The 14,900-nt window shown below is 42.8% G+C and overlaps 1 protein-coding gene across 1 annotated transcript in view; it reads left to right on the top strand.

The window, feature by feature from the left end:
• The first annotated feature begins 1,057 nt into the window (after window positions 1–1,057).
• The window catches only part of ALPK2 (alpha kinase 2), a 68,876-nt gene continuing 55,033 nt past the window's right edge, over window positions 1,058–14,900 (top strand). Inside the window, 5 exon segments of the mRNA XM_074953904.1 lie at window positions 1,058–1,075; window positions 1,077–1,204; window positions 1,206–1,474; window positions 1,477–1,578; window positions 1,581–2,461. Coding sequence (XP_074810005.1) covers window positions 1,058–1,075; window positions 1,077–1,204; window positions 1,206–1,474; window positions 1,477–1,578; window positions 1,581–2,461 — 1,398 coding nt within the window.

Genomic DNA, 14,900 nt, shown 5'->3' with positions numbered 1-14,900 from the left:
GCTTATGCTCAAATAAATTGGTTAGTCGCTAAGGTGCCACAAATACTCCTTTTCTTTTTGCGAATACAGACTAACACGGCTGTTACTCTGAAACAGGGAATTGAAACTGAGCAGTCTCATTTCAGTGCTCCAGCTGCATCAAGCAAACAAGAAATCAAAATGGTAAAAAAAAAAAAAATTAAAATCCATTCAGACAGATTATTCCAAAGTGTTACTAGTAACATGTCTATGGAATTTTTATTCAGACATTGCCGTTTCAAAAAATAATTATTATTCTCCCAGAATAACTGCCAAAATAGCAAAAGTGTCTACATATGCAAAACTCACACATATACCTATAGATTCCCATTTACACATGGATATATCCACATTACATGCAGGAACGCACATTTTGTGCAGCTAGATACATGAGGAAACATGCATATGTTGAGGGGGGCTGAAATGTGAGTGGGGGCTGTTGTTTGCCTTGGTTTATTTTGCTAGCACAAATCGCCTTTGTTGCTCCTAATGTGCTCTCGCTGAACATCTGAGCATAGAGTAGTGGTTTTATGTTGTAGTGGTTAGCAATTGCTGTCTTTTTAAAATCCTGATTTGTTCCTTTTAAAATCCTTGCAGCTCAAAGTGCAAAACATAAAAAACTAAGAAAAAATAGTACAGATGAGCAAACTTGTGGCATTTATGAAATAAATAAAATGTGTATCCTTTTCAAATTTAAGTTTTAAACTACAGCTATTTTTTAATTCACAGAGCAAGGTGCTGCACTTTGTCAGATCGTCGCTCAAAATTGCTTTTGAATGATCCACTGTTCAAATTTTGTTGAAGTGAAATCAGACACAAAATTTACCAAAAATTATTCTCAAACCAAAACGATGATGAAGGAGCGAGTAGAAAGAATGAAGCCAGTGCATTCAGTAGGAAGGTTCAGATCAAGCTAGGCAGATTGAGAAACCTTTAGTGGAGAAAAGGAATTACTCCTATGAGTATCCACTTTAATTTCACCTGACCGGCCTCTACAAAAATCAATGGTCTGTCAGTAGAGGAGCCTCTAGAAACAGAGATGTCATCCTCATTGGAGGAATCAGTACAGAAACGTACCTCGCTTGGAAGACAATATGAATGATAAAAACATATTTAAACTCCAAGAAAATAACAGCTGAACAACGTATGTGTCAGGAAATGCAAATGTTTTGTATACTCGAACGCTGTAGCGACACTGCTGGAAAAGCAGCCAAATGCTACAGCAGACAAGTGTATTCCAAACCAACCAGTCTAATCAATAATCATACAGACAACTGTTGGTCTACTGCTGAAGTCTTAGTTTCTAGTCAGAACACTGAAGATGCCCAGGTACCTGAACACAGTATCCTCCATAAACTTCAGACTGATAATACACTGTCCAATTACCAAGCAAATATTCACACAGGAAATCAGCATAACTTTGTAGAGGACGCCTCTCAAATCTGTGACACTAACTTTAACTTTATCCAGGTAAAACTCTAATCACAGCTGATGAGTTTTCTGATGATGCCCTTGAGTATCTGGAATGTTCTGATGTGATGACAGATCTTGCAAATGAAATTAAAAATTTTTATTAGAAAGTGATGATGAAGAGGATATAAAGCTGAGTAAGGATTGTGATGGGGGTGATTATTTCCTCAGTGGAATGCCTTGCCGGTTTGAAGTGTCAGATAACACTGTGCCTATGGATACCACCATTGGCTTCTGTGGTCATCACTCAAAATCCAAAGAAGTAGTTGTAAGGAGAGATCTCTCCACATACAGTCAGTCAACCTTGCAAACAGGGATGACTCTTACTGTTGGGCACCACCAAGATAAAACTACCACAATGAAAGACAAGGGGAAGTACAAATTGCCCGTCGCTTCTACAGCGATTGAAAATGATTATCCTAGAATTGAAGAAAACAATACAAATAACGACTCAGCGGCAGATTTCTCTATTGACGAAACACAGAACATGGATTTCGTACTTGCAGAAGTGGAGTCCTCCTCTTGTGGCTTAGATAGTTCTCTGACAAATCAAGCCTCGGAGACAATGATAGCAAATAGTATGGGCAGAGACCTGTCAAATAAGAGTTCACAGCAATTAAATGGAATAAGGAGAAAACTGGCAGAAGAAAAATCTAAGGATGCTGTAGTCAATTTGACAGAGAGGCTGAGAAGAGACCTTTTAAATCTATTAGAGCCCAAAGAACTTTGCAAACCATTAAGACACACAGGAGAATCTGTTCAAACTGGAACAAATGTTATGGATACCAGTGCACTGTTTCATAGTCCAGGAGGTGCCATTTCAAAACAAATGCACCAGGTGACAGAAAGCTTTCTAATCCAGGCTGGCTTATGTCATAGACAAGAGACAGATAAAACCAGTCATTGGGAAAGGAAATGGACTAGTGGCCTGTCTGACAAAAATCAGCTCTCAAATGAAAGTGTCTCACCCAGGGTAAGTAAAGCATTTTATAATTTAACATAAAGAGCCTTTCTAGCAACTTGAATGTACTTTATCCTATTTGCTGCAAAATAATGCAAAATGTAAATTACTTGAAAAGATACCGTTCAAACCCTTGTGAATGACAGCTACTGCTGTGAAGGAAATCTGGTTTTGAAAAAAGCCCAGATAAACCAGAAGCTGTCCTAATTATAGAGAGAGACAGATAATAGTAAAAGGCATTAATGGACAGCTGGATAGGGAAATCTGATATTTAATCTATTGCGTGTGTCTTATCCAAGCAATGTCTCTCTCTGCTTAGAAAGTTTTTCAATTGAGTGTTGCAAGTGGAGAATATACCTTAATATATGAGCATAATTTGAAAAGAAAGTATCAAGTTCCCATCTCAGCTGCACTGATGTAAATCTAAATTAGCTCAACAGAAGTCATTTGAGAGTTAATTTGTATTTACCCTGGTGTAACTAAGATGACAATTTGATCCAAAGGGTTTATGTTAGAAAGAGGGACAGTTTTGATTGTTTTCTTAATAAAAGAATTAAAGATTTAAATATTCTAGGAAAAAGTGGCTTATTTCTCTTTGTGAAAAGTGTATAACACCGATTCGTCTCCTAATGCTGCTGTATTAAATGGGCCAGATACTCAGTTGGTGTAAATCAGCATAGATCCATTGATTTACATGGCGGTACACCAATTTTCACCAGCAGAGGATTTGGCCCATACTTTTTATTTCATGTAGTAAAGACCTAAGGAAAACATTAAAATGTAACAGATCAGACAGATTTTGTTCCTTTATCATTTGCTAAGGGAAAGGATTTTAAAATGGGTGGCAAAATTCACAGGAAATCTTATTTATGAGACATGCATATTTTTAATTGATAACATACCATACTTGTGGTTACATAATTGTGCCTCCTATTGACTTCAATGGGAGCTGCATGAGTTCACCTCAAAATCTAATGTGCTGATAATAGGCTTTTGAAAATAAAAACAACATAAATAAAGCAAGGAGTAATTTCTTGAAGTGATGCAACATTCTGCATCTTGAACGTAGAAAAATGGAAAACTCTCTTTAGGTGGATTCTTCTTCACCCTGACCTTTTGGGTGAGATTGAGCATGAGGGGACAAGTAGTAGTACCCATCAGTGTTAGCCAAACATCATTCAAATGTGGGTGGCATTCAAGTGTCACATTATTTGTATATTTGGACCTCAGAATACAACTGTTGACTACCTAAATAGCCACACTTTCCCTCTCCTTCTCTCTCTCTTCTCCTCCCCCAAAACTACCTGCTATAACTGCCATGAGACTTCTTCCCTTGCTTTCACCAGGCACCTGCTGGCATCTCACTCAGACACCCCATAGCATTTGATTTAAATCTACTCATTTTCCATTATATTTTGGCATGTATGCACGTGCCCCCCACACACACACACTTATGCATGTAGTATTTTTTAGCTGAACATACTTTTCTTCCCCTGTTTCTTTCTAGCAAAAAGGCCCCCATCTCAAAGTGATAGTTAACTTTGAGTTCAGTCATGGGATTTCTTAAACAATCAAAAATAGTCAAATTATTTCACTTGGAAAAGCAGCCCACCTTACCACCTGTATTCCTGGTTTTCCTTTGTTACACATTGTATATAAAAGGTGCAGTGACATTTTAAAAGTGAATCACACTCTTGCGATGTAAAACACCCCCATGAAGTAAAACCCTACTAAGAATTTAATGGCATTAGGCGCAGTCATGGTTGGCTGAGACATTAAACCCAAGCTCTGACGGTCTGTGGTCACTAAGCTCCCATGTCACTTTTCTCAAAAGCAGGTTGTTAATCTGAATGGCATGGCCAGATTCCAAATTGGCTAGTTATATTCTGGCTACCTCCACTTCTGTGGCGGGTGGGTGTGTTTCAAGGCTTTATTGCGTTTCATACAACATAAATAAAGTAAAAATAAAACAAAAACATACAGACATATTAGAAATGAGGATTAACCAAAGCCCTGGATTCAAACACCCTCCAACCTTGGGGTAAAGGTTGGATCCAGATACAAAATTACAGCCGACTACCATTTTAGTAATGGGCCAAATCAAAGCCTCAGACCTGAAGACTACCAACTGCAACTTCAGGGAAGTTTGGATTGGAGCTTTGCCCTGGGACCCATCTCTGCAAAGTACATAATGAGCCATAAACCTTCCCATAGTCTCTCAATGTAACATAAAAAAGGAGAGTAAGAATCAACCTTGTACCCTATACGCACAGGGCCGGTCTTAGGGAAAATGGCACCCTGGGCAAACTTTCTTTAGTGCCCTTTAAGTACCGGTCCCCAAGCAGTGGGTAGCCGCTCAGCAAGCGGAGCAGCAGCGGCGCTGCAGGTGTCATGTAGTCAGGAGGATGGAGAGGGGATGCCTGGCTCCTGCTCCCAGTCCCCTTTATCCTCCCGGGTGGGCATAGCCCTTCTGCAGCCTCTTGACCATGGCACCTCCCCTGACCACAGTGCCCTTGGCGGTCGCCCATGTTGCCACCCATAAGGCTGGCCCTGTATAGACAGCCTAGTCTACTTAGGGCTACATTGTGGTATTAGCCTCAGTTCTGCATTTAGGGCAGAGAAAAACTGATTGGGCACAGAAAGAGCACCATGAATCACTCCCCAGTTGAGCTGGTGAGAAAGTAATATGCTATCCCCTTTCGAAGGGTATAGTGTATTCCCCACTGTGCAGTAGGTCAGCCATCCTGGCAGGATCATAGGGGCAGAATAATGGTGGCTCCACCTGTCCTCTGTCTCTTCCAGTCCCCTATGTGGAGCACCTCAGTAGCAGCCCCCGTGCAGGTGCTGGTATTCTGCATGGACCTTGTTTTCATGAGCCACGCCAGGTGAGAGGCTCCTTATTCCCTCCCACAAAGCCTCATGGCCTCACAATCTCGCCCCACATGAAATGTTGTATTTATTTAATGCACATTATTAATAACAGATAATCAAAGCCAGGTAGGCCAGCAGCATGACATTGCACACAGTACTGAAAACTGGGGCACTTCAACTTCACAATATACTTGCATTCAAGAGGAAGCACCTGCCATCTGCCCAGTCAACACCACCACTTGGAGTAACATTGGCATCAGCCCTAAATTACAGCACCTGTCTCTGGAGTCTGCCAAATGTCAGCAGAGTCAGTGAAGTGGTGTTGCAACTGGCAAGTTCACAGGGTTTTGGGGGCATAAGCACTACAACATTTACCTTTTCATAGTTCCACAGAGGTTAAGGACAGAAGGGACCATTAGATCATCTAGTCTGACCTCTTGTCTATCGCAGGTCATGAATTTTCACCCAGATACTCCTATATCAAGCCCAAAGACTTTAGTTAGACTAAAGCATTTTACTCCTCAGGAAATTAAACTGTGTGCCACAGTGAACGAACAGGAGAGACCAAGGCACAAAGGTGATGTATGGGGGGGGCATACGGGGTCATGTGCCCCCCCCCCCCGATTTCTGCAAATTTCAAACCAGAGCCTTTAAATTGTGCCCTCCCCCCATCCACAGTTACGTGTCACCTCTGCCTGGCAGAAATCTGGGAGGTCTGAGTGCAGCGTGGATGGTCTCCGAGGCTGGCTCACAGGGCATGTCTCCCTATTGCAGCGATCAGCTTGCTCTGCTCCAGCAGCGTCTCTTCGAGGGTCTCAAAATGCTTTACAAGCTGCAGTGCACTGCTGGGAGTGAGGTGGGAATCCCCCATTATAGAGAGGGGAAGGCCTTGCATTTCACCTCATGCAGCTGTGCAGCCATGTGTGTGCACAGGGGCTGCACCTGCAGCCCTGAGAACTGGGCCCAACTGCCTTGTCCAGCTTACAGAGTCCATCACAGAGCGGAATAGAGTCAGGGGGGCTGGGATCTTGCAGCCAAAGGCCGGACAGGATCAGGAGCCTGTGGTCAAAGGTGGGGCTGGCTGGGAGGCCAGGAGCTGGCTCTGAGCTGGGAGGTGCTAGGAAGCTGCTCTGCATTGCACTGAAGAAGACTCAGAGAGTGACTGTGAGGCCGTGCTGCAGCCCACGAGGCTGTGTGGCATGTTCTCCCACGTGTTGCCTCAGCTGCCAGGGCTCACACCAGAAACACCCTCCACCCCCGCCCCCACTATCAACAGTTATTCTTCTGTCAGGATGCCATCAATGCATGATGTGGAAACTAGGTCAAATTACAAAGGATGAATATAAACAAACACACACAAGCACGTAGGCATAAAATTAGAAAGGCCAAGTCACAAAAGGAGATTAAACTAGCTAGAGACATAAAGGGTAACAAGAAAACATTCTAGAAATACATTACAAGCAAGAGAAGACCAAGGACAGGGTAGGCCTGTTACTCAATGAGGGGGGAAAAAACAATAACAGAAAATGTGGAAGGTTAGTAGCGATTGGACATCTAACATAGTGAACACCAGTGAAAATAAAGTAGGATCAGAGGCTAAAATAGGGAAAGAACAAGTTAAAAATTACTTAGACAAGTGAGATGTCTTCAAGTCACCAGGGCCTGATGAAATACATCCTAGAATACTCAAGGAGCTTACTGAGGAGATATCTGAGTCATTAGCGATTATCTTTGAAAAGTCACAGAAGACGGGAGTGATTCCAGAGGACTGGAAAAGGGCAAATATAGTCCCAATCTATAATAAGGACAACCCGGGGAATTAAAGACCAGTCATCTTAACTTCAGTACCCAGAAAGATAATGGAGCAAATCATCAAGCAATCAATTTGCAAACACCTAGAAGAAAATAAGGTGATAAGTATTAGTCAGCATGGATTTGTCAAGAACAAATTCTGTCAAACCAACCTGATAGCTTTCTTTGACAGGGTAACAAGGCTTGTGGATACGGGGGAAGCGGTAGATGTCGTATACTTTGACTTTAGTAAGACCTTTGATACTGTCTTGCATGACCTTCTCAAAAACAAATTAGGGAAATACAACCTAGATGGAGCTACTATAAGGTGGGTACATAACTGGTTGGAAAACCGTCCCCAGAGAGTAGTTATCAGCAGTTCACAGTCCAGCTGGAAAGGCATATTGAGTGGGGTCCCACAGGGATCAGTTCTGGTTCCAGTTCTGTTCAATATCTTCGTCAATGATTTAGATAATGGCACAGAGAGTACACTTATAAAGTTTGTGGCTGATACCTAGCTGGGAGGGGTTGCAAGTGCTTTGTAGGATAGGATTATAATTCAGAATTATCTGGACAAACTGGAGAAATGGTCTGAAGTAAATAGGATGAAATTCAATAAGGACAAATACAATTACTCCACATAGGAAGGAATAATCAATTGCACACATTCAAAATGGGAAATGACTGCTTAGGAAGGAGTACTGCAGAAAGGGATCTGGAGGTCATAATGGATCACAAGCTAAATATGAGTGAACAGTGTAACACTGCTGCAAAAAAAGCAAACATCATTCTTGGATTTATTAGCAGGAGTGTTGTAAGCAAGACAAAAGAAGTAATTTTTCCACTCTACTCCGTGCTAATATGGCCTCAACTGGAGTATAGTGTCCTGTTCTGGGCCCCGCATTTCACGAAGGATGTGGACAAATTGAAGAATGTCCAGCGGAGAGCAATACAAATAATTAAAGGTCTAGATAACATGACCTATGAGGAAAGACTGAAAAAATTCAGTTTTTTTAGTCTACAGAAGAGAAGATTAAGGGGAAACATAACAGTTTTCAAGTACATAAAAGGTTGTTACGAGGAGGAGGGATAAAAATTGTTCTCATTAACCTCTGAAGATAGGACAAGAAACAATGGACTTAAATTACAGCACGGGAGATTTAGGTTGGACATTGTCAGGGAGGTTAAGCACTGGAATGAATTGCCTAGGGAGGCTGTAGAATCTCCGTCATTGGCGTTTTTTAAGAGCAGATTAGACAATCACCTGTCAAGGATGGTCTAGATAAAATTTAGTCCTGCCTTGAGTGCAGGGGACTGGACTAGATGACCTTTCGAGGTCCCTTCCAGTCCTACACTTCTATGATTCTATGCCTATGCAATGGCCAGGAATTAAATGTGATATGCCCAGATGATCCCAGCAGGCTGCAGAGGGAGGTGAAAAATCCCCAACACCCCAGCCAATCTGACCTGGAGAAGGTTCCTTCCCAACAGGACCGGCTTTAGGCACCTGCAAAGCAAGCACGTGCTTGGGGCGGCGCAATTCCAGGGGCGGCATCCCGGCCATCCTTTTTCTTTTTTTTTTTTTTTTCTGCTTGGGCAGTTGCACTCTCGGAGCAAATTTTTTGGTTAGGGTGGCAAAAAACCTAGGTCCGGCCCTGCTTCCCAACCCCAAATCTGGTGATCAATATAACCCTCAGCATGTGAACAAGACTCACCAACCAGACATCTAGAAAGAGTACCACCTTATAGCACCTGTCCACAGATGTCCCATCTCCTGCTATGGCCAATCTCTGACACTTCAGAATAAGGTGGCGGAGGGGGAACATACACATCTCGCCAATTGTGCACTGGGCGGGGAAGTTCCTTCCTGATCCTGACCGACAACTTCCTGAAGTCCTGAAGCATGAGATTTGATTATTATCATTATCTTAATGCAAAGCTGCAGGTGTTATGAGTATGCTGAAGGCAATGCAATTGAGCCCATCCTCCCCAGGCCTAGGAAGGAAGGCGATGAACAAGAGGATTCACAGATACACAGGCTCCAAGGCCAGAAGGGAATACCACAACCATCCAGCTTGATTTCAGCTCCCCGCACCCCAAACACACACACCATAAAATTTCTCCCAGAAGCTGGATTTAACCATATCTCTTTGAAATATATCTAATCTCATTTTATAGACTCTAAGCAAGGGTGAGCCCATCACCACCCTGGCAAGCTGTTCCAATGTTTAGTCACACACACCCCCGGCCCCCACCACAGCTTGCTGACAAAATTATGTCTTATTTCAAGGTTGAAATGATCTAACTTCACCTTCCAACCATTGGATCTTGTTAATTTTTTGTCAGCAAGGTTGAACCCGTGCCTGACTATCAGATATCTTTTCCACATGTGATCAAATCACCTCTCAATCGTCTCTCCAGTGAGCTAATAAACTGACCTCCGTAAGCCTCACATTACAAGGCTTCATCCAGGGACTGGAAAGCATTTTTGTGGGCCCCTCTTTGAACTCTCTCCAGTATTTCTACATCCTTCTTGAAGTGTGGACCCCAGAACTGGACACAGTATTCTATTAATGGTCTTACCAATGCTGTGTACAAAGTAAGATCACTTCCCTACTTCTACTTAGTAATCTCTTTTCTCATTAAACGTTCCATGGAAAATGCAATGTGTATCTTTGAAACATTTTCCTTATTGGTAGGATCCACAATTCATACCATCTGTGGGCCATGCATTCAGGGCTGGCCTTACCATGAGGCGAACTGAGGCAGCTGCCTCAGGTGCCAGACTGTGGGGAGGGGTGCCACTAGGACCCAGAGTGTAGAAAATTGTGTCTGATGCTGGTGCATATGTATTCTCTCTGCTCTAGATGCACAGAGATGGTGGAGTGCTGTGCTGGAGGAAGGAGGGCACAAGAGACATAACAGGCAGGCAGGAGAAAAGGTGAGAGGGAATAACAGAAAGCAGCAGGAGCTGCAGGGAGAGAGAGGAGGAGGAGCCTCTTATGTACCTCTCTAGAACCCCCAGGAGCCTGGACTGATTAACACCAGCTTCTCAGGGAGCTTCGTGTTTCCTGCTGCTTCTCTGAACCCACTTGAGGAGAACAGGCAGTCAACTGAAGTAGTAGGAGCCAGTTAGGCCCTTAAGACGCTGATATCTTCCCTTACTCAGGCTCTGCTACCAGCCTGCTTATTTGTCCCCTTCAATTGCGTGTTGAGAGCCACTATAGCTGGCACAGAACAGCAGTCATGAGTGAAAGAAGAAAATGGCCCTCTGGGGCAGCATTCAGAAAAAGGAAACAAGCAAAGGAAGCTTTTCTATCTAAGCAGGAAGGAGCTCTCCTGAGATACATAGACACAAATGTTCACAGTGAGCCTTCCGGCCCCAGTGAGGATGTGAGTGGTGAGGAGATGCCTGATCTTCCAGTTAGTCAGAGTGCAGGTGACCTGGCAGCTACTGCAGCATCCATATCTCCATCTTAAATGGATGTAACCATGCACATTCCTGAAGAAAAGGATAGATCAGACAAGAGTGTGGTGGAGGCGCAAGAAACAGCTGCTGCTGAGTTTAGCTCCTTAAGTCTAGATGATCCAGGACTGTGGATCCACTTGAGCAGTAGCCTGAGGGACTTCCTTGTACTGCATGGACCACAGCAAGTGAAAAACTTTGTGTTCTCCAAAGACAATGAAAATAGAAGTTTCTATCCAACACATTACTGGTGTGAAATCCCCAATGGTGACAAAGTGGAGCGGCCATGGCTTATGAATTCAAAAACCCAGAATGCTACACACTGTTTTTGTTGCAGACTCTTCCAGTCTAATGTTCCAGCCACATTGGGTTCTACAGGAACAAAGGATTGGAAAAATCTGGCTAGAAATCTGGCATGCCATGAGAAGGCAGCAATTCACCAGAGAGCATTCCATAGGTGGAAAGAGCTTGAGATGAGACTAAGATTAAAGGCCACCATAGATGATCAGCATCAAGAGAAGATTGCATCAGAGTCTCTTTACTGGCAAAATGTTCTGAAAAGGCTCATTGCCATTGTGAGAATGCTTGCTACCCAAAACCTAGCACTGCGTGGCACTTCAGATCAGCTATATGTGCCAAACAATGGAAACTTCCTTAAAATGGTGGAGCTGACGGCTGAGTTTGATGCTGTACTCCAGGAGCATCTAAGAAGAGTCACCACCCAAGAAATGTACACACACCACTACCTAAGAAAAACAATTCAAAATGGGATCATACAGTTACTGGCAACAAAAGTCAAACAGAAGATTCTGGCAGATCTGAAGTCAGCAAGACATTATTTTGGACTGCACACCTGACATCAGCCATATGGAACAAATGACTTTAATGGTGCATTTTGTAACAACAACAGAACCTAGTGAAAACGTGCCTGCAATGGTGACTGTCAGAGAGCATTTTCTAGAATGTATTGACATTGATGATACTACAGGAGCTGGTATGACAAATGTGCTTCTTAAAAAGCTGGAAGATACGGGAATTGTGATAGCTGACATGAGAGGTCAGGGCTACAAAAATGGTGCCAACATGAGAAGAAAGAACAGAGGAGTGGAGATACGGATCCGAGAGTTAAACCCTCAAGCTTTTTTTGTCCCATGCAGTTCTCATTCATTGAACTGGGTGGTCAGTGATGCAGCACCAGCAGCTTCTAGTGAGGCTGCTGAATTTTTTAATGTAATTCAAAACATGTATGTATTTTTCTCTGCAAAATGGCAAATTTTGAAGCAACATCTGGGTACATCCTCTCTGACACTGAAACCATTGAGTGCCACACAATGGGAAAGTCGAGTAGAGGCGATAAAGTCTATCAAACACCAAATTGAGAAGATAGATGATGCCACAGTTGCCATTATGGAGGATAATGCTATGACAGGAACTGTTCGTGGGAGAACAGTGGCAGAGGGAAATGGAATCACCAGAAACATACATAACTTCAAATTTCTGTGTGGCTTAGTGTTGTGGCATGACATACTGTTTGAAATAAATGTTGTAAGCAAGAGACTCCAAGGTGTTGACCTTGATATATCTGTAGCAATGGAACAACTGGACAAAGCAAAGTCATACGTACAGTCTTACCGGTCAGATGAGGGATTTCAAAATGTTCTGAAGAATGCACAGAAGTTGGCAGAGGAACTTCACACAAGCTATTTTCCAACCCATTCAAGAATACAAGAGTCACCGAAGAAGAAGACATTTTGATTACGAGGCATGGGATAATCCCATAAGAGACCCCAAACAACAATTCAAAGCTGAATCTTTAACCAGGTGCTAGATTGTGCAGTACAGTCAGTTGAAGAACGTTTCATGCAGCTCAAGGAACACAGCAGTATATTTGGGATGTTGTATGATATTCTAAAACTCCTCACTTTACCTGAAGAAGACCTACACCAGCAATGCAGGGCACTAGAGACAGTGTTGACACATGGTGACATGCGTGATATTGATGCGAGTGATTTAGGTGATGAACTGAAAGCCCTTTCAAGATACATTTCAGCAGGATCAACTCCAAAGGCTGTTCTGAAATATATGTGCACAAATAAGATGACCACCCTCTTTCCAAATGCTTTTGTTGCTCTGTGCATACTTCTAACACTTCCTTTAACAGTTGCCAGTGGAGAACACAGCTTCTCCAAGCTGAAGTTAATAAAAACACATCTACGCTCTACAATGACACAGGAGAGGCTGGTCGGCCTTGCAACCATCTCAATAGAGCATGAGCTGGCCCAGACTGTGGACCTTCAGCAGGAAGCAGTTCAAATCTTTGGAGGCACGGAAAACACCACTTTGATTATTTAAACAGATAAAAATGCCAGTGTTTACTATGCATAGAAGAAAAGTTACATTTGCTGTTCAGGCATTTGAAAGTTAAGTGTTACTTAAAATTTTTAAACAAGGCATTTTAAGTGGTTAGTTCTCCTTTACTGGGGTACCATGAAAGGTGTAGAACAGGAAGAGGGCAGAATTGAGACCTTTCAAAGTTTTGGCCCAAGCAAGGGGGCATAGGGGCATCATTTGAGCTCCCCGCCTCAGGTGCCAAAATGTTGTAGGCTGGCCCTGCATGCGTTTCACAAGGACTATTCATTACTAGACCTGGTCAGAGATTTTCCAACAAAACAAAATTTTGTCAGAAAATGCCAGTTTGCTGGATGCAAATGTTTCGCCACATGTATTGCAGATTCATCAAAACTTGTTTCAAAGACATTCAGGTTTCCGTTGAAAACTTGCTGGTGTTCCAGACCAGGATCCACAGCAGGAAGCCTGCCAACCCCCAGAGTCCTGGCTATAGCTGGATCTCTCAGGGCTACTAGACTCACCGCTCCATGGCAGGTAGCCTGCCAGGCCCAGGGAGTCCTGCTGGAGCCAGGTCTCTCAGGACTGGTAGGATTCCTGCTACAGGGCAGACCCACCATATGGAAAGCCCTAGGGACAAGGACCCAAGTGCTTCCAGGGTCTGCAGCTCTGGGGCAGACCGGCCAACTGGAGTGCCCCAGGGCTGGGAACCCTGGTGCTTCCAGGCCCCTGAACAAAAAATTATTTGCTCAACTGTGTTCATTACTCCATTGTGACTAGGGTCTTATACTTATCCTGTTTTTGAACACCTCCAGTGATACTTGCATTGACCTCCTTCATTTGAATTTACACCATTTCTATTTGTCAAAACAAAATGAAACTTGGGACTGAAACAAATAAAATAATTGGGATAGCTGATGGGAAAAAAGTTATTTTGAGTCGCACCTCTCTAACCCCTGCCTCTCAGCCACTAAGGTTTTGCAGGATAGCCTATATGTGACTGCAGCCTAGATTCCCACGGTGCTGCCACATTGTCAGAGTTGCTCTGCATCTTCGGATCAGTGATCTACACCATGCTCTGTGGCAAATACAGAAGTGTATCAATTAAAGGCAGTAGGAATGGACCCAGCTGGCTGAAACTCAGGATTTCCAATTTGTGAAAAATGTTGGTATTTTTAAATTTAGCTTTGTTCCAAATCGCAATGAAACCAAATATTTCAAAATTTCTTGCAAACCAAAAATTCAAAAAAACAAACAAACAAAAATTTCAGAAACACCAGTACATGGTGGTTCCAAACTGAGATTTGCTCTCTGGGACAGACAGCTGCTGAGTGAAATTGACAAGCTCTGTGATTTGGGGAAAGTTTGTCAATCCTGACTTGCTTTCACAAGAAATTTCAGGTTTGACAAACCAGCATTTTTTATGAAATGGTGTTTAATCTAACCAGCTCTACCCAGCACATCGCAATCAGCATAGGCAGTGCTCTAACACCGGGCAAAGAAACACAGAAAAAGTGTGAAGGGGAGAAACTGGCAGAAGAAAGGTGTGGGAAAGGGTGAAGGAAGAAGAGGTTGAGTGATACAGGAAAGGAGAGTAAGACAGGAATCTGTTTACAAGAGTGCCCTTTAATGCCAGTCAAGATGGGACACCTGTCTACTCTGAATTAGATTGAGAACAGCAGATGATTTCACATAGGCCAACAAACAGCTGTCAGATGGAAACAAGTTTAATTACTGTTTTTGAAGATAAAATGAGTGAAGTTCAAAAAGATTAATGAGGGAGTATTACTATGCATAGCCAATATGCTATTTTCAGTCACTTTATAATTATTTTATTTTTTATTCAAATTTTCTTAAAACATGTCTCTGCCTTTTGTCCTCACCTGATCAAATAGTCATTGGTGGGTATGAAGTTTTTGAGTTATTCAAGCACAAGAAAAGCTTCCTGTTATTTTTTTTAAATGGGGCATGTATTTT

The sequence above is a fragment of the Natator depressus genome, chromosome 5 (genome assembly GCF_965152275.1).
Source record: "Natator depressus isolate rNatDep1 chromosome 5, rNatDep2.hap1, whole genome shotgun sequence".
Taxonomy (NCBI): Eukaryota; Metazoa; Chordata; order Testudines; family Cheloniidae; genus Natator; species Natator depressus.
Note: the sequence above shows the minus strand (reverse complement) of the source record. Positions and strands in the feature narration are given on the sequence as shown.